General features: G+C 48.6%; 1 protein-coding gene across 4 annotated transcripts in view; it reads left to right on the top strand.

Moving 5' to 3' along the window:
- The window catches only part of Ano2 (anoctamin 2), a 338,029-nt gene that overhangs the window by 22,549 nt on the left and 296,687 nt on the right, over window positions 1-18,793 (top strand). For all 4 annotated transcript variants that reach the window (XM_076940592.1, XM_034512071.2, XM_076940594.1 and 1 more), the window contains one exon: window positions 366-692. In XM_076940592.1, coding sequence (XP_076796707.1) covers window positions 366-692 — 327 coding nt within the window. The remainder of the gene's footprint in view (window positions 1-365; window positions 693-18,793) is intronic.

Here is an 18,793-nt window from a genome sequence, read left to right on the forward strand (position 1 = left end):
TGCCTGCCTGCTTGTCTCTGTCTGTGTCTCAGACTGTCTGACTGTCTATCTCTCCCTATCTGTCTCTTTTCCTATCTCAATCTCCATCTCACTCGGTCTCTGTCTCTCTTGTTTGTGTGTGTATACATATTGGATACCAGAGGTAGGTGTGTGTGTGTGTGTGTGTGTGTGTGTATACTGATGCCCGGACTGCACACATGAATGGAGGGCTACATGCCACAAGGGGGTTAGACTGCTGAACCTTCCATTGGACAGGTGGGGCTTCTGAGAGACTCGCTTCTTAGTCTGCCCCAGAGCATCCAAACATCCTCTTCTTTTACCCTCCTTATTCATCTGACCTCACCTGTGCCACTTTCTCTGGCCAGGTCATCAATAACTACCTGGATGCCAATGAGCCCGCCTCCTCGGAAGCCCGTCTGAGCCGCATGCACTTCCACGACAACCAGAGGAAAGTCGACTATGTACTTGCATACCACTACCGGAAACGGGGCGCACACCTGGGTCACGGCTCCCCTGGACACTCGCTTGCTGTTATCTCCAATGGGGAGACAGGCAAGGAGCGCCATGGCGGGGGCCCTGGTGATGTTGAACTTGGACCACTGGATGCTCTGGAAGAGGAAAGAAGGGAACAGCGAGATGAATTCGAGCACAACCTGATGGCGGCTGGGCTGGAGCTGGAGAAGGACTTGGAGGTGAGGCTGGTCAGGCTACAGGTCTCAGGGTGGGATGGGCCCTGGTGGTTAGCAAGACTTTGGCCTTGCTCTGGAAGACAGCTTGGTTTTTTTATTTTGTGTAAAGCAGATACTTTTGCCCAAGGCCTTGCAGCAGAGTTTTGGTTATAGGATAACTTTGGACAAGTGGTTCCATGCCGCCGTGGGATGGTGGTGATGTGCCTTGCCTATACCTGATCATGCACACACACACACAAAGCACACATACACGAAGCACACACACACACACACAAAGCACCTAATGGTCTTGTTAGAGACTGAAGGCAAGACATGGTTCCCTGAAGGTCTATGACTTTCTTCAGAGTGCTTTCCTTGCATGAAGACCTGGTTTTCCTGTTGAACTTGGATCTAAGTTTCTTTGTGGGGATATAGGGATCCCCTTCAGAAAGGGATGGGCATGCTCAGAGCACCCTGAGGGATCTGTAATGAGACACTTTAGGGAACTGAATGGTACATCACTGAACATATTTTATAAATCTGTAAGGTACGTGTCTCTGTGTGTGTATGTGTGTGTGTATTTGTATGTATGTATGTGTATACATATCTGTATTTTACCCTTGGTAAGTAAGCTAAAGCAATCCATGGAAATCTTCTTACCCATCTATGTACCGATCCATGCACCGATCCATGCACCCATCCATGCACCCATCCATGCACTTGCCTATCCATAGCACTCTGATCTTTTCAAAACATCCTGACCTCACTATTTCGTCCAAACTGTCCATCTCTAATCTTCTCTCCTCCTTCAAAATTTTATTCAGGCCAGCCACCAGTCTAACCATAGTTCTAGGTTAGTCACCCTGGCCTCAGGGCGTATCAACTCTGAGGGAGTCCTCTCTTCCAGGAGCTCTTGCTCAGACCCGTGTCCTCACTTCAGGCCTTGGCTCTTTCCTCCTTCCCCGACCATCCCCACTAAAGTGCCATCCAGCCTCTCTTTCCCACCCCTGGCCCCTGCTCTTCTTTTCTTGATCCTGCTTAGCATAGCACTGCTCCCTACAGCAATGTGGTAGGGTTGTCTCTTATCTGTGCCCCACCAGCTCCATGAAAATAGGGGCTTTGTTTCGTTTTCTGCTACATTCCCAGACCCTGGGATAGAATATGCATCACAATAAGTGTCTTATAAGTATCACTGGCCTCTTAGAGGAAAAGTAAGGTCCTTATTTGAAAATCAGTAACCTCCTTGCTGGGCTGATACTACATGTCCCACCATTACATAGGGAAATGAAAACATTAGCACAATATCCGGTATACACGAGGTGCTCAATGAACACTTACTATGACTTTTCTCTATTGTTTTCATGCAATATGTTTTGATTATGTTATTCCCACTCTCCTAGCTCCTCCCAGGTTCTCCCCACCTCCTTACCCATCTAATTTTATGTGTCCTCCTCAAAAAACAACTGCCCACAACAATCAAACAAAAATAAAAACAAACAAAAGACCAGTAAGATAAGAAGAAAGCAACAACAACAACAACAGAAGCAATAAATTCACCAAACAGCTGAGGAGTTTGTTTTGTGTTGGCTACTTACTCCTGGGTAGGAGGCCTGCCGGGAGTTGATATGCCCAGTGATACTCCATTGGAGAAAACACATTTTCTCTTTGGCAGTGAGCATTAGTTACAAATAGCTTCTTGGCTAGGAGTGGGACCCAGGACCATTTTCTCCTCTCTGTGCTGGGATTCCATAGAACCTGTGCAGGCTCTGTGATGCTGCCACAGTCTGTGTGAGTTCACATGTACATGAGTCCTGTCGTATCTGCGAGACACTGTTTCCTTGGGTTTACCCCTCACCTCTTACAATCTCTCCTTTGCCTTTTTCCAATAGATCCCTGGCCCTTGAGGGGAGGGAGGGGCTTGATGAAGACATTACTTTTAGGACTGAGCTATTTAAAAAGAGTGTCGTGCTGGAAGCTGGGAAGGCATTCTCATCTGAAAACTAATCTGTAAAATTAACATTAATTATGGCTTCATACTGGAAGGGGCTCCCAGAGGTTATTCATTCCTTTTCTGCCCTCAGGTGGAGTGCCTGTATCTTGGCTCAGGCCCTTGTGGTACATGGGTCATCCACACCCTTTGGCAGGAGGCCTTCCTCGAGGTCACCTAGTAACCTGTTGAGCTACTTTGGGCCCCTTTACTAGCTATGGATTTCTGCTCTTTGAAAGCCAAAGCTCATTTATGGTCCTTTCACTAGGAGTCAGCTGAGCAGGCATCTTCAAGATCATGGCCATACGGGGAGCTTTGGGTGCTTGCAGTCTATACAGCTGCCTCCAGATGTCAGGGAGCGGACTTGGTTGGGAAACAGTACAGGTCACTCTCAGGAGGGGGCACCCAGAAGACTGACTGACTAGCTGTGTTTCCCTCTCATACATTTTCTACTAACTTAGGACCTTAAAGTCAAGAGGTTTTTTTGCATGTAAACGGGAATAGTAGTGTACCCTTCCCAGAGTTGGTAAAAAGACAGAGCAAGACAGGTAAACGAAGTACCTGTTACTAACATGCTGCTAACTAACATGTAATAACATGCTGCTGCTGTTATTACTATTCAGAGCTTCCTCATATAACAAACAAAATATACATGCTTTATTAAAATTGAATTTCAGATCAACAAGAGCAGCTTTTTTTTTTTTTTGCTTGAAATATATAGCTCAAATGTGCCCCATATGGTATCAGGGATAATGTGTTCGACACTGGTCTGAACTTGACTGTAGCTGGTCCGGTCTCTTATCATGGCCATCAGTGTATCTGCCCATCCTTGGTGCCCACCACTCAGTGCTCATGATCTAGGCTGAGAATCGAGGGTCCAGAGAGAGCTGAGAGCGGCTGATGTTAGATAAGGATGAGGACCTTGTCCTGCAAAGTTGTCTCTATTGTACAATCACCAAAGGCTCTCCCTCCCAGCCTCCTCTGGCTTTAAGGTTCAATGAGCAGTTCTTCTTCCTCACGGTTCAGTCTTCCTGAACCCTTTCTGCCCTCCCACTCCTGGCACCATCATGACCGATTCTCCTGTGGGATTCCTTCTCTCTGACGCGACTGGTGTTGGGATTACATGTTGGAAAAGTTAGCTGCCCTCCATGCCCACAGCACAGTGTTAGCATTATCACCATTTGCAAACACACCACTGGTCCTTCACTGCCCACTCTCTCCATAGGCAATCGTTCTGGTACATCATGCTTCTGGGAAATGCTGCGTGCAGTTTTTTATTTTTTTCATCTTAAAAATAGACTATTATTTAGAACTGTTTTATAGTTACAGGAAAATTGGAAGTAGTACACAGAGCTCTTATGTCCTACCCTGTGCCTGGCTGCCCCTGTTATTACCATCTTATTAATGTGGCATTCTTGTTACAATTAATGAACCAACATCGACACATTATTATTGACTGAAACCAGTGTTCTATTCAGACTCACTTCTAACTGCTGTCCTTTATTCTAGACTCCCCTCCTGGGCTATATCATTGTGTTTCATCATCCTATCTCTAGGATCCTTTTGATGCTGACATTTGGGGGGGGGGCTGTGCACACTTTCAATTCACTTAAAATGCACTTCTTGTAGCTGGCTCTGCTTCTTACTTTACTGTTTCCGTTCTGGAGTCTTCAGACCCCTCATGTTCTGCGTGTGTATGTGTGTGTGTGTGTGTGTGTATGTGTGTATGATCTCTCTCTCTCCATATATATATATATATATATATATATATATATATATATATATATATAATCTCCTGACACTCTCATGCCTGGTCTACCATCTTCAGCAGCTCAGGGAACTGTGACTGACACTGCCAGACACAGAGTGGGCCATGTGCTGACTGGTAGGCCCTGGAAATCCCAGCATCCTTCAAGGGGCCAATCTCTTTTCTCCCCAATTTAGCATCAAGTGAGACCCAGGAAGGGACTAAATCTTTCTCTACAGAGAGGAGCCCATCTCCTGACTGTGGGCCTGGGCATCTGACAGTGGATCCTGAGTGATCTACTGCATTCCGTCTATGGAAAGGAACGTATGGGATGTGTGACATCATAACCTCTCAGTAGGGGTGAAAGCCAGGGTATTGGAATGCCTTTAGGTTCTTAACTTTTCCTTTCTACATCCTTTTTTTCTTCCTGACTAAACGGTTGAAATAGCGTTCCTTGGGAAGGACTTGGGTGACTTTGGGAAATTCCTGACTGGATCTGTGGCACCACAAAACATGCTACTGTTCTTATTGGGCACTCGGTCTACTCAAACATCCAGTAGATGGGGGCCACGCTCATCAGGCATCCACAGAGATCTCTGCAGGGTCCAGGAGTTGAGTTCTTGAAAGTGAAGGAGGGGTGCTGTGTCCCTCCTTTCTACTGGGGCTGTGTACTAACAGTTGCAGAGTAGCGAGCCCCAAGATCTGGGCCTTTTGGTCTCCAGAGCACTGAGCTCCCTGGGTCACCCTCTCTCCTTCTGTGCTGTAGCTGCAGGCTTCCAGGTGAGAAGGTGAGACTGACTGCTGTTCTCCTTGCTTTTCCTGAGCTTATGCCAAGCCAGATTCTCCTCTTAGGGTTCCAGATCTTTCTGTGGCTTTTTTTTCTCTAGAAGAAGGCAGGACTTTAAATACTGACAATCTTGCTGTTTGGTTTCCTAGGGTGACAGTGTCCCACACAATCTTTTCTGTAGCTATGCCACAGGCATACACTGAGCAGACAGCTGGTACTGGAGTAAGGTGATGGTATGCTTCTGAGGGAGCAGGGTCTTCAGAGCCTGGCTGACTCTGTTAGGAAATGGGTCTTTTGCCTCCTTGGGAAAGGATGGGTGTGTGTTCCTAAGAAGGGCCTGGCCAGGACAAGAAAGTACTGGCATGGGTTTTGATGATGTGTAGTGCTCTGTTCGGTGTCGTGGCTGCTATGCTCTCAGGAATGTGAGCATCTCCTTCTGTGCTCTCAGGAGTGTGAACATCTCCCCCGGTCTTATGTTATGTGTGTTCCTTATTCCCACCCCAGATCAGCCTGCTGGAGCCTTGGGCTTCTCTCTTGCCTCTTTCCTACCCTGAAGGATCTTTAGAGACACAACAAGACAGCCCTGGGACCATACAGCTTAGAGTAGAGTCACAGAAGGATGAGTGGGGTCAGATCTCAGTGGGCAGGCCTGAAGTGAAGACCCAGAGGAAAGCAAGGAGGGAGGTGAAGCCCCAACCCCACCCCAATCCAAGTATCTATTTCCTAATGATAAAAAATGAACGAAAGTAGGCATTCAGTCTTCCCATCTCGTGCTCACCCAAGCAACTTCATTAAGGTAGACAGAATAGCTATTGTCCCGTCCCATGGACGAGGGACCATGAAGTACCCAGTTAGTTGGTTCCAGGTCTCCCAATTCATGCTCCTTCCTTGGGAAGTGTTTGGGTCCTCACTGTCCTAGCCGTGGAGACAATGTATTGTAAGGATTTGATGGAGTGATGGGTCTAGGGAGAACAGATAGAAGGATCTGTGATAGCTCTTTCAGTCTTGGCTTCAAATTTGCAAAGAGGCACATCTGGTGCGCAATTGGATCTTTCAAAGGCACTGGAAAGAAACTTCCAGGCTCTGACTTGTCATAGCCTCTCTATAGACCAAGTGAGCACAAAACACACTTATCCTTGTGAAGGGCTCGGCCCTGGGGCATCCAATTTTCTAGCTGTGTGTTTTGCTTGTTTTCTGTTACCACATGCTGTTCGGAAAGAAAAGGGATCTTGGAGCATTACAATTGTGAAGATTTAGGGTGATTTCTTTCTGTTACATTAGAGTTGGAACCGTGTAGTCCAGGAGAGAATGTGGCTTACACTCACTACAGTAGCTAATGCCTTAATCAAACGAACTGACCACACACAATGTGTGCAAGCATGCAAGGCAAGAGGGCAAGCTTCCACTCTGCTCTGTCTGTTTTCCTGGAAGCTAAGCTGTTATCTTCCCACGAACCTGGAATCCTACTGGTTTTCCAGGTATGCTGGCAGTAGGGGCGTCTGGGTAATGGGGCTATACTGGCTGTCCACACATCACTAGTTAGTTGCCTGTAGTCATTTGGAAAGCTCTATGGTGAAGAGAAAGTTGGGCAACAATTGGTCTCTTCCATACTAATCATTCCTTCTGTGGCATTGCTGGGTGTTCTGGGATCTGAGAGACACACTGTGAAAGATATCCTCTTTCTGTCTGTTACTTGAGAGTTGAGTCACTGTCCATCTGAGGTTGCTTATGCTTGCCTCTCCTACTGCTGTCTTGCTTCTCAACTTGTGACATTTCTGAAAGCCCTTGTGAGCACTGGGTCCTGGGCTTGGTGACACAGAGGCTAATGAGACTTCAGTCCCTGCTTTCAAGGTAAGACAGACTTAAGGAGAGAATCACAGAAGCTCAGCTTAAGGAAATGTGGAGAGAGTCTCAGGAGAGTGATGTGGAAATTCTTAACCCTGCTTTAAAGCTTCCTAGCTAAGCCGCCTTCCCTGCCCCTGTCCCAGATGATGGGGTCCAGGCAGATGTGAGTGGATTGTCCCCGTGCTTATCAACCCTCCAGGAAGGGTTCACCGACACGTGCCAAGATGCTGGTGTGCACGTTCAGACTCCAGTTGCTTTTATTGCCACTCTGACAGAAAGCCTGATATAAACAGATTAAATGAGAGAAGGTTAATTTGGTTCCTGATCTCAGAGGGTTCCTTCCACAGTTACCTGGCTCCATGTACTTGGGAAGAAAGTCATGGCGGTGGGAGCCTGCATCAGAGTGTTCTCACACAGCAGATAAGAAGCAGAGGAAAGGGTAAGATGACACTGGGCTGCCTTTCTCCTCTTCTTCCCCATGTTACATCTGGGCTCCAGGCCTGTGGGGTGGTGCTGCCCACAGTCTGGGTGTATCTCCCCACTCAGTTCATCTTCTTTGGGAATCCCATCATAGACACCCACAGATGTACCTCACCAATCTCCTAGGTGATTCTAAAGGCAGCTAACTTAACTGCAAAGATTAACCACCAGAGAGAGTTTATCTGAAAGTGGGTGTTGTTCACAGTAGAAGTGAACATGGAATTTGGAATTATGACATATTTTTGGTCTGTTGATAGGCCTTATTTAACGTGTGGGTACAGAAGTAAGTAGGTTACTAATTTCACAAATTCAGTTACACTTTTTAAAAATTTGTGTATATGTGTGTGTGCACATGTTCCTGTGTGTTCAGGTATGCAAGCATGTATGTATGTGTGCACACATGTGCTTGTAGGGGCCAGCTTTGGGTGTTGGTCCTTTATCTTTTGAGAAAAGTGTCTCTCACTAGGACCTGGGGCTCATCAAGCAGGTTAGGCTGGCTGGCCAGTGACTCCAAGGATCCTTTTGCCTCTGCCTCCCCTGTGCTAGGATTCCAGGTAGGAACAGCTGCATCCTCCTTTCTCATGGGTGTGGAGGACCTGAACTCAGGTCATCACGTTCATTTGGCAAGTATTTTTCCGACCATAATCCTAGCCCTTGTTTACACTTGAAAACCTTCTATCTATAAGCTCAGTCTAATTGTCCTTATTGTATATTTCTAAACATTCCAAGGAGAGGGTCCATGCATTTCACTGGCGTGTCTTGGGTTTCCTGTCTCAAAAGCTGACAAACCTTTGAGTTCCTTCTCCAAACCTATATAGCTACCAGGAGTCTTACCTTCCTGGTGTGAAAAGAGGCCAGATGGGGACATTTGCAGCTTCTGCCAGGGGACTGACAGGCTTAGAGAGGTCCCAGGGAATCTTGTCTTGGTCTGGTTTTGGGGACCTGTGAATTAGTTACTAGAGCAGCCACTGTGCTTTGGAGGCAGGTGGTCAGTGCCCATGGTCTGTCTGACGCCAGGAAGGGAGTGAGCAGAAGGCTGGAATACCTGCTCCTGAGTCCTGCTCTCTCTTACCTGCTGCTCTCTGGAGCTGACATTTCACGTGGGACAGGAGAAGGTCAGGCATAAATCATGTCTTACCAAATTATGACTTTGACAATGCTGGTTTTCTATAGCTTGGATTGAGGTAGCCCACACTGCAATAACAACAAATGGGCTGGGGACATGGGTCAGTGGAGAGTGCTTGCCTAGCATGCCCAAACCCACAAGCTTGAGGCTGGTACCACAGAAAAGGTTCCAACCCGAAGGAAAACTTGAGAATGTGTTTCCCAGTTCACTGAGCAACTGCAGGAATGCAGTAACCTTCTTAGTTATGATTCATTCTTGTGTACCTTGTTCAATCTTCAGAGGCCGTCAGCCTTCTTCCAGTAGAAGTGAGCAGAAAAGTAGAGTAATATGCACAGAAAGTCACAGAGTTGGTCAACCACATTTCATTCACAACTTAATCTGGGTGGGACCTTTTTCTTGTTGTGTGCATTATGGGTTATCTACAAAGCTATTCCTAGTTTGAATGTTGGGATTAAACATTCAGCGAGTTTAAAGATGTTTGAAAGGGCTTTTCAAAAAGAACTGGGCCCGGTGAGTCTCTATGTCCCTTCCTGGTCTACCATCCCTGAAACTACAATGTCCAACTGTTGCACTGGGTTTGCCAGGCTGTCTCTTGTTTTGGGGGTGCAGATTGGTAGGCTTGTGTGGAGTGTGTTGGGAGCCGCAGTGATTTGCCATTACAAGATGGCGCAGGCATCCTGTCCTCCCACTAGTAAACAATTGACTGCGCAGTTGCAAAAGGCAGAAAGCGCGCCAAAAGTCACTGCCCATCCCGGAAGTGAACACGCCACTCTAGGGTATATATAGCAGTGCCTTTCCCGGGCTTGGGGTCTTTTCCGATTCTGCTGTTACAAGTAAAGCCTCGTCTGTGGTAACACCCGAATACTGCCTCTCGAGTCTCATTCGCGGGCGAAGGGGACACAAAAGAGGTGCGCGCAACAGGAGTGGTGGCCTTTTTCCAAAGGAGACAATATATTTGCTTGTGGGCTGGTCGCCAATGAAAGCCATGGCTCACCCCATGTATCCCCAGCCTTCCTTGGTCCATAGATGATGAGAAGATGGGGACCCAAACTGATGGTTATGGTGGGTATAAAGGCAGCGGAAGCCAGCAGGACTGTTTGCTGAGTTAGTGTTACCAGTAAGGACAGGTGCATCCTGGGAACCTGTAACGGTTAGTGTTTTGTCAGCTCTATCCAAGCTAGAGCTCCCCAGTGAGATGGAACCTCAGTGATTGCTTGCTTCTATGGGATTGGCCAGTAGGTAAGTCTGTGGGGGATAGTTTCTTTGATTTTTGGCTGTAAGTCTGGCTTTTAGTGGTTAATCTATCTTTGCAGCCTGGGACAAGGGTATTTTCTTGATTAATGGTTAATGTGGGAGGGCCCAGCCTACTGTGGGCAGTGCCATCTCTGGACAGGTGGTCCTGGGTTGTATAGGTAGGTGTCCAAGGCCAGGGGAGCAATCCAGTGGGCAGCGTTCCTCTATGGCCTCCGACTTCATCTTCCTGCCTTGAGCTCTTTCCCTGAATTCCCTTAATGACAGACAGTGTCATGGAAATGCAAGCCAAATAAACCCTTTCCCGCCCAGTTGCCTTTGGTCATGATGTTTAACCACAGACTAGACTCCATCTTCAGTCCTCGGCCCAGAAGCTTTAACCTGCCCAGAAGCTCAGCTGAAACTAGAGGTTTCGTGAATCTGTTAAGATTCAGGGGACTGACCCCATGGCTTTGGGGTCTTAGGGAAATCTGGGTTCTTTGTGATATCTACAGAATGTGAGCCCAGTTTAGGGGGGCACTGTTGGCTTGGGTGGGGGCCTCACTTGCTGCTTTCCACTCTATTGTGTGGTTGTTAGGCCCAGTTGGGACCGGAGCCTGGGCCTGGATCAGGTGTTCATGGTGTTCTGTCGGCCACTTTGAGTTTCCCACATTGGGAAGCAATGAGGTCATGTTCCCGAGTCTCAGTGCTTTTCCAGCCTGGGGTCTTCCACCTAACTCACCCACAGCTATGGTAGGCCTAGTGTTTTTCAAGCCTCAGGGAGGGCTGAGGCTTTTGGCAGCATTTTGGGAATAGCCAAGCAGGAGGGAGGGAATGTGATGGACGAGCTTCAGTGTTCTCACCTCCATCAGGTGCAAATACAGGAACCCCTAAAGATTTCAGGGTAGAAGCTTTGGGCTCCTTGGAGTTTGTGAGGTCCTGATGCTGGTTTCCTATGCATACCACCCATGGGTGAATACAGTGTTGTGTGCATTGCCATGTACTGTTCCTAGGATGCGCCACGGAGGTGGGGTGGGAAGACATGTCTAGAGTGACCTGAGCCATAACCTGTGAGCATGAGCTGTTTGATGAATGATTAGAAAATCAGGAGGTGACTTGTGTTCTCTTCCCCAGCTGCATGCCACACTGGGATGAGACCTGGATAAAGAGTAAAGGGCTTGCTTTCCCCATGTGCATCTTTGTGCAAGTTCTTGGCCACACTAACTCTGTCTCAGATTTGTGATCTGTAGCTTACAACTCCCCAGGGGAAATGCTTCATGTTTTGTAAAGTCTCATAAGACAAGTTGGCTCTCCCAGTGTGTTAGGGTTCCTACCAGTGTGATGACACACCATGACCAAAACTTGGGGAGAAAAATGCTTGTTTTGCTTACACTATTGCAGCACAGTCCATGATTGAAGAAGTTAGGACAGGAACTCAAGCATGGCAGGAATCTGGAGGCAGAAACAGATGCAGAGTCCGTGGAAGGTGCTGCTTATTGTCTTGTTCCCCATGGCTTGCTCAGCCTGCTTTCTTATACAACTCAGGACCTCCAGCCCAGGCTGGCACCACCTACTGGGCTCTCCTACCCCAGTCATCAATCAAGAAATTGGCTTGCACACAGGCCAATCCAGTGGAGGCATTTTATCAGTTGAGGTTGTTGCCCTTTCTAAAATGGCTCTAGCTGGTGTCAAGTTGACACAAAACTAGCCAGTACACCCACCTCGCTCCCGTTTGCACTTGTAACTCCTTGTCTGTTTTCCTCTCTATGAATTCAATTGAACTTCTTTCCAATCTTCAGTTTTAAAAAATAATTTTTAACTTTTATTTTTATTTTGTGTATAAGGGCGTTTTGCCTGCATGTATGTATGTCTGGGTAGCACACACATGCAGTACCCTCAGAGACCAAAAGAGGGCATTGGGTGCCTTGGGCTTGGAGTTACAGGTGCTTGTGAGCAGCCATGTTTGTGCTGGGAATCAAATCTGGGTCTTCTGGAAGAATGACCAGTGCTTCTAACCACTGAGCCTTCTCCCCAGCCCCTCTTCCCATCTCCTGAAGGAATGCAGCTGTCTGAGGGGAGGTGGTCAAGAGAACTGTGGGCCACATCGAATCCCTGAACAGAATGTCCCTAGTCTAAAGTGACGGAGAGTTGGTGACTTGTACAATTTGTGTCACCCAGGATCTGGACCTGAGTCTGAGCTCAGTGGCTGTAGTAACCTTCTGCTCCTATCCTCTGTGTGGAATGGCAAGGGTGGTTCTGGCTCCCAGAATCTGGACTACTGGCTATTTAAAGGGGCCCTGGAGCAGAGAACGGCTGTTCCATTCTTGGCTTCCTCTCTCTGCAGACGGTTTCTCTTCCTTCTATTGTAGGTGGGAGGTGGTGGGCAGGTGGCAACTGGGCTCCCACATCTACCTGAAGCTACCCAGGGGCTACACTTATGGCCAGACTCAGTCTGCATCAGACTATTCCTGAGAGGGGTGGCTAGAGCCAGAAGGCTGGGGTGACAGTCAGTGTTCCTGAAATGATGACCCTAAGGCTATGATGACCCTAAGATGGGGACCGTGCCTAGGCTGTGGAGGCTTGGAGTCCTGTGGCATCTGGAGAGCTTGTGAGAGTACAGCCACACAGAGAGGACAGTGCAGCATGCTAGCACATGGGAGCAGGACTGAGCTGAGATTGTCCCTAACTGCTCTGCTTATTTCTGCTCCTGGATACCAGGAGGGATGAGGTGGAGTCAGGAGGTGTTTCTCCTAGGCAAGCTCTGCTTTCCTCTTCAGTGGCCCTCCTTTTCCTTCAAGCATAGTTAGTCCCTTGCTCTGATTGGCCACAACTGTCTCAATTTACTGCAGCCACCCTTCTGGAAAACAAAACAAAACAGGATCAAAGCAGCAGCAGCAGCAGCAGCAGCAGCAGCAGCAGCAGCAGCAGCAGCAGCAGCAGGTGGAGCAGAATGCTGGAAACCACATCACACTGGCCCTTTGGTAGTAGCCCTGGCCGCAGATGGGACCGCCCCCTCCTTCCTTTACCCAAGCATTCTTAAGCTGCTTACTTCAGAGCCTAATGTGTGTCAGCTATGTGATGTGTGGGATGGAGCACCTCTTGAGTGCAGAGGCCTCCCAGACCCTGAGAGGAGGAGCCCAGTTACACAGGGAGCACCTTCTGAGATATCAGGGTTGAGTGAAAGAAAGAAGGCTGGAGACTGCTTTGCACCATGAAGGGTGACCATGTAAACCTGTCTATCCCCTCCACACAGGGGCTAATTACACAGGGCAGATGCTTAATCTCCTCACTGCCTCTGGCATTCTGGGTCATTCCAGCCTGCTGCGAGGATGTTCAGGAAAGGGAAACTAATTCAGCCATTAATCCAAATCTGAGCCAGGCAGAATTGCATGGATAGGCTAGGATCTCTTGGCCCTGAAAGCACAACATAATTTCCTCCAGGCTGTGGCCTATGTGACTCTTTTACCCAGATGGGTAATTGCAAGGTATCTGCCCTGATCTTGTTTTCTCTGTCTCTGTCCCCGTCACTCCTGCCCCTGTGTCTGTCTCTGTCTCCATTCTCCCTTCCTCTCCACACACTTTCTGTCTCACTGTAATGATATGAACCAAGAATGGTAGGGTGCTTGGAAATTCCCAGAAGGAGAAGGCTCAGTTCCAATGCCAGATCGACGCTGTACCCCAATCGCTCAGCGAGTAAGGCTGGATGCACTGTGTGGTGCCCCACACTCCTTGTTCTCTGCAGTAACCTAGTTGGGTGATTTCTGCCACATCGTAGATTGGGGAGCTTAATGTTGGGCAAGGAGGCAAATGACGATATGAGGTGACAATCATGAGCGTACCTCAGGTGGGACTCTGGGAACCTCAACATCTGGTACCTCAGGTGGGGCTCTGGGAACCCCAACATCTGGTACCTCAGGTGGGACTCTGGGAACCCCAACATCTGGTACCTCAGGTGGGACTCTGGGAACCCAACATCTGGTACCTCAGGTGGGGCTCTGGGAATCCCAACATCTGGTACCTCAGGTGGGACTCTGGGAACCCCAACATCTGGTACCTCAGGTGGAGTTCTGGGAACCCAACATCTGGTACCTCAGGTGGGGCTCTGGGAACCCCAACATCTGGTACCTCAGGTGGAGCTCTGGGAACCTCAACATCTGGTACCTCAGGTGGGGCTCTGGGAACCTCAACATCTGGTACCTCAGGTCGAGCTCTGGGAACCTCAACATCTGGTACTTCAGGTGGGGTTCTGGGAACCTCAACATCTGGTACTTCAGGTGGGGCTCTGGGAACCCAACATCTGGTACTTCAGGTGGGGTTCTGGGAGCCTCAACATCTGGTACTTCAGGTGGGGTTCTGGGAACCCAACATCTGGTACCTCAGGTGGAGTTCTGGGAACCTCAACATCTGGTACCTCAGGTGGGGCTCTGGGAACCCAACATCTGGTACTTCAGGTGGGGTTCTGGGAACCTCAACATCTGGTACTTCAGGTGGGGTTCTGGGAACCCAACATCTGGTACCTCAGGTGGAGCTCTGGGAACCTCAACATCTGGTACCTCAGGTGGAGCTCTGGGAACCTCAACATCTGGTACCTCAGGTGGAGCTCTGGGAACCTCAACATCTGGTACTTCAGGTGGGGCTCTGGGAACCCCAACATCTGGTACTTCAGGTGGGGCTCTGGGAACCCCAACATCTAGTACTTCAGGTGGGGCTCTGGGAACCCCAACATCTGGTACTTCAGGTGGGGCTCTGGGAACCCAACATCTGGTACTTCAGGTGGGACTCTGGGAACCCAACATCTGGTACTTCAGGTGGGACTCTGGGAACCCCAACATCTGGTACTTCAGGTGGGGCTCTGGGAACCCAACATCTGGTACTTCAGGTGGGGCTCTGGGAACCCAACATCTGGTACTTCAGGTGGGACTCTGGGAACCCCAACATCTGGTACTTCAGGTGGGGCTCTGGGAACCCCAACATCTGGTACCTCAGGTGGGGTTCTGGGAACCTCAACATTTGCTGTTCTTCAGCTCCTTAATCTGAGATTTGAAGTTTCTCCAAGAGCCTTCATTGTTCTTTGAAGCTGTGATAACCTTTGTATAAGTCAAGTCTCAACCAGGGCCTGTGTTTCTTCTGCTCTGGTGTGGGCCAGGGAGAGAGACTCCGGCATCTTCAGAGGCCCCTCCCTCCCTTCCTAAAGCTATCTCAAGATTAGGACCCCAGGTCTGGTGCTTCATCACGAAGGATTCCACACGATGGTTTCCAGGAAGATGTTCCCATTGCCATAGAGACCTGTACATCCCTGGGCTCCTGGAGAAATCCTCCATCTTTGTGCTGTAGTTAGATCTAGAAGTTAGACTAGCATGTGGAAACAGGACTTGTCACATAGAGCACCTATTTTAAAATTTAACTGAGTTAATGTTACCCTGACTGCTTTCTTTTCTTTTAGTGAACACTCAGGTTAATTTGTTTGCCACTTAAACCTTGGCTTTGAGGTTTCATTTTTGTTTGAAGCAAGGTGCTCCTCTACCATTCACTGCTGAGAGGATGCCTCCTTTTTAGACCAGGTACAATTTAGCTAATAAACCTTTTGAAGAAGAATCATCTAAACTGCCTCTTTTGCCTACTCATGCAATATCTCAAGACTTAAGAGGGAAGTTCTTCTTAAGGTCTGGCCTAAATCCCTCTAGAGCAAGTATATGATGGCAGAGGCCCTGGGTCAGATGGCAAGCAGTTGATTGGCCCCACTGGGTGTAATGTACGTGAAGATTTGTCTCAGGAGCTTTATTCTTGAGGCTCCCATGTTCTAGGCAATGGAGCAACGGGAGGATTATGGGCCTGGGGAGGAGGGAGTCTCATTGACTACAGATCAGAGCCTTTTCCCCAGTTCTGCTTCTGACTTGAGACATGTAACTGACTGACACGGGTACTTGAACTTGAGCCTTTTCTGTTGGTTTGGGATCCTCCATCTACAGACAGGTCAGCTGCTGGAGTTCAATAGTCACAGCTGAAGTTCATGAAAAGTCTCTGGGTCATTTTGGCCACACCTTGCCTCCTGACCTTGTGTCAGGCTTCCAGTCAGCTGCCCATGACCTCTGCTCTCCTCGGTCTGACTCAGCCTGTCTTCTGCCATCTCGGCTTGGTCTCCATTCTAGCCTCCCAGGAGCCCTGGAACAGCTGCTCAGCCCCACCCCTGTCCTTCCTGGTTCTCACTGGGGTATCACCTCTTTGCATCCAGCTCACAAGTCCCCATCACTGGATCACATTGCAAATTCCTGTCCAAATGCCGACTGGTTGCACCCTGTTCCAGGCACCCCACCACCCCCCACCACCTGAGTATTTGTGTTTTTGATTATTTATCCCCTGATGCAATGGCCACATTTTTCCAGGTCGAATCCGCTCAATGTTACTTCCTGCCTGGGATGGCTGACATCTCCAGGTCCCTTCTGCAGCCACAGATGCAGCCGTGGAAATGTGACTTCCCAGGATACCACATGGGGCCAGCATGGGGACAGCCAGTGACCCTGCTGAGAGGCCCAACCCCTCCAAAGTCAGAGTCCTCCCAAGGAATATGTCTGAACTGATGAACACAGAAAGCCATCCAATGCTCCCAGCAGGGGAGTGACCTAGACGGAGACCTGTCCCAGCTGTTTGCTGTTTTCTGGCTCTCCTGTGCAAGAACTAGCAGACTCCTTCCTGCCCTCTTGGCCTTGGCTTCTTGTGAGCACCATCACCAGTTCTAAGTAAATACTCAGCAGACAAAGTGAATGAGTGCCAGGGAGGGGCAGGGCTGTGCTGTGTTGGCCTCTTCCTCTACAAATCCGTGGCTAACCCAAGGTGTCAGCCTCTTCTAGAGTGGCAGGGGGGCCACAAGTCAAATGCAGAGGTGGAACTATAGCTTTCCTAATTTGTATTAAAAGGGAGAGTGTATTTTAGACCCCCCCCCATTTTATTTCACTGTAAATCCCAATGACTCAGAAAATCAGAGTTGGAAGGGGCCTTTGAGAGTTTTAAAACGACGTCTTACATTGCAGATGGAGGCCATGGAGGTTCAGCAATGTATTTGGGTTCATGGAAGTGCTTCTCCTATCTCCTGACCTCCAGATGGGTGCTAAGGCTTGGCTGGCAATAATGAGGGCTAGAGAGTTTGGTAACAGATGCCCAGTCTGCAAGGTGCTCTGCTTTCCCTTGCTTCTAGTTTTCTTCACTTTTACTCTGAGCCAGGTTAGAAAGCAACCTGGGTGCAGTGGTCCAGCTTGCTGCAGCACCCATAACTCAACAATGGTCAAAACGAAATTCAGGTCTGGATGCAGGGATAGCGGGATGCCAGAATGTAGGCGGCAGAGGGGATGGCTTAGTGACAGAATCCTGCATCCTGTCCTTTCTCAGCTCCTCCTTACCCACAGAGACTTCTCAGCACAACACACGTTGCTGGTGTGCAGTGCTCTTCAGAAGAGGTTGATGAATTTGGACTGGTTTTAAAATTCACCTGGGGAAATACACAGCTGCAGTCTGAAACAGACACAGGCGCTCGAATTGCGCGGCCGTTCCCCTCCCATCCTGCCTCCGTGGTCTGGGAAAGTGCACACACCCTATCCGTGGAGCCACACTGGGCTGGACCGTGTGAATGCTCCGACTGAGCACCATGGAAAGGAAGAAGGATTAGCTGTCCCATGGATGGCAAGTTCCACGCCAAGCCAAGAGGCTGCATGGCTTCAAGCATACTTGTGTGGGATTCCAGGGAGGTCTGCATCCTGGCCTGCAAAGCTCCTCCCAGAAACTAAGATATTTCCCTCTAAGGATTGTTCATGTCCCCAGGGAAGAGGCAGAAAAGAGGGACAAACATCTGCAGGTCACTCGAGTCCATGCCAGACGTGTTGGAACAGAACTGCTCTGAAGTAGCAATGTCTATTAAATTATGAATCCATTTTATAAAAAACAAAGCCACACCTCTAGTCCTGGCCTGGCTTCTCAGGCTCCCTGTTGTGTGGGCTCAGATCCATGGCTTCAAGGATTCTGATACTGGAGTCAGCTCTCTCTTTTCTACCACCTCTGCTTTTTTTTTTTTTTTTCTTAAAAAGAATGACCAAAGTGACTTTTATTTGTGTGTCTTTATTATTACTATAACAATTGTTCTTTGGACACAGGGTCTCACAGTATCCTTAGGATGGCCTAGAACCCAGAGATCTGCCTGCTTCTGCCTCCTAAGTGCTTAGATTAATGGTGCGTATCACCATGTCTGGCCCCAATATGAATTCTTGGGGTTGTATGCATCTGACCCAAATGTGCATATCACTAGTTTTTCAAAAAGAAACATACAACATACAATAGGATCCCATGTGAATTCCCTGGATGTCTCATTGGGTCTTTTGCTGAAGACCATGCACAGCTTTTTGGTGTCACGGGTATTATTTAAGTCACAACAGTATTGTCATTTGTTCCTTTAAGGTCCCCTCATGAGGAACATTTGCCATTGGGAATCCAGAGACACAAATGTCTACTGTAGTCTTGGTTACCATTCTAGCGGAAGGGAAGGGGTACCAAAGAGCTGTCTGTCAAGTTGAACTTAGGAGCAGACCCACGTCCTCCATCATTGCATTGGTCCTGTAATCTCCCACACTGCTTCAGAATCACTTTCTCCTTTTTCTATGTTCAAATTACTTACTGTATCTCTTAAAGATGGGAAACTGTCCCAGGTGATTAGGAATCCGGCTTCTATTCCATGTTCTGTGGCACACTGGTTCCCAACACAGAGCAGGACCACAGTGGGAACTAACTTAGGGACATGCCCCCACGTCCCAGGGTCTAGTGTTATAAGTGGGTGTCCTAGGGATCCCCAAAGACACATTGTCCATAGTCTCTTTAAATACGTTACCACTTAGAACAACATAGACATTGGTCCTCTCACCAGCTCCTTTGCCATGACACT

Source organism: Arvicanthis niloticus, chromosome 9 (assembly GCF_011762505.2).
Source record: "Arvicanthis niloticus isolate mArvNil1 chromosome 9, mArvNil1.pat.X, whole genome shotgun sequence".
NCBI classification, from domain to species: Eukaryota; Metazoa; Chordata; class Mammalia; order Rodentia; family Muridae; genus Arvicanthis; species Arvicanthis niloticus.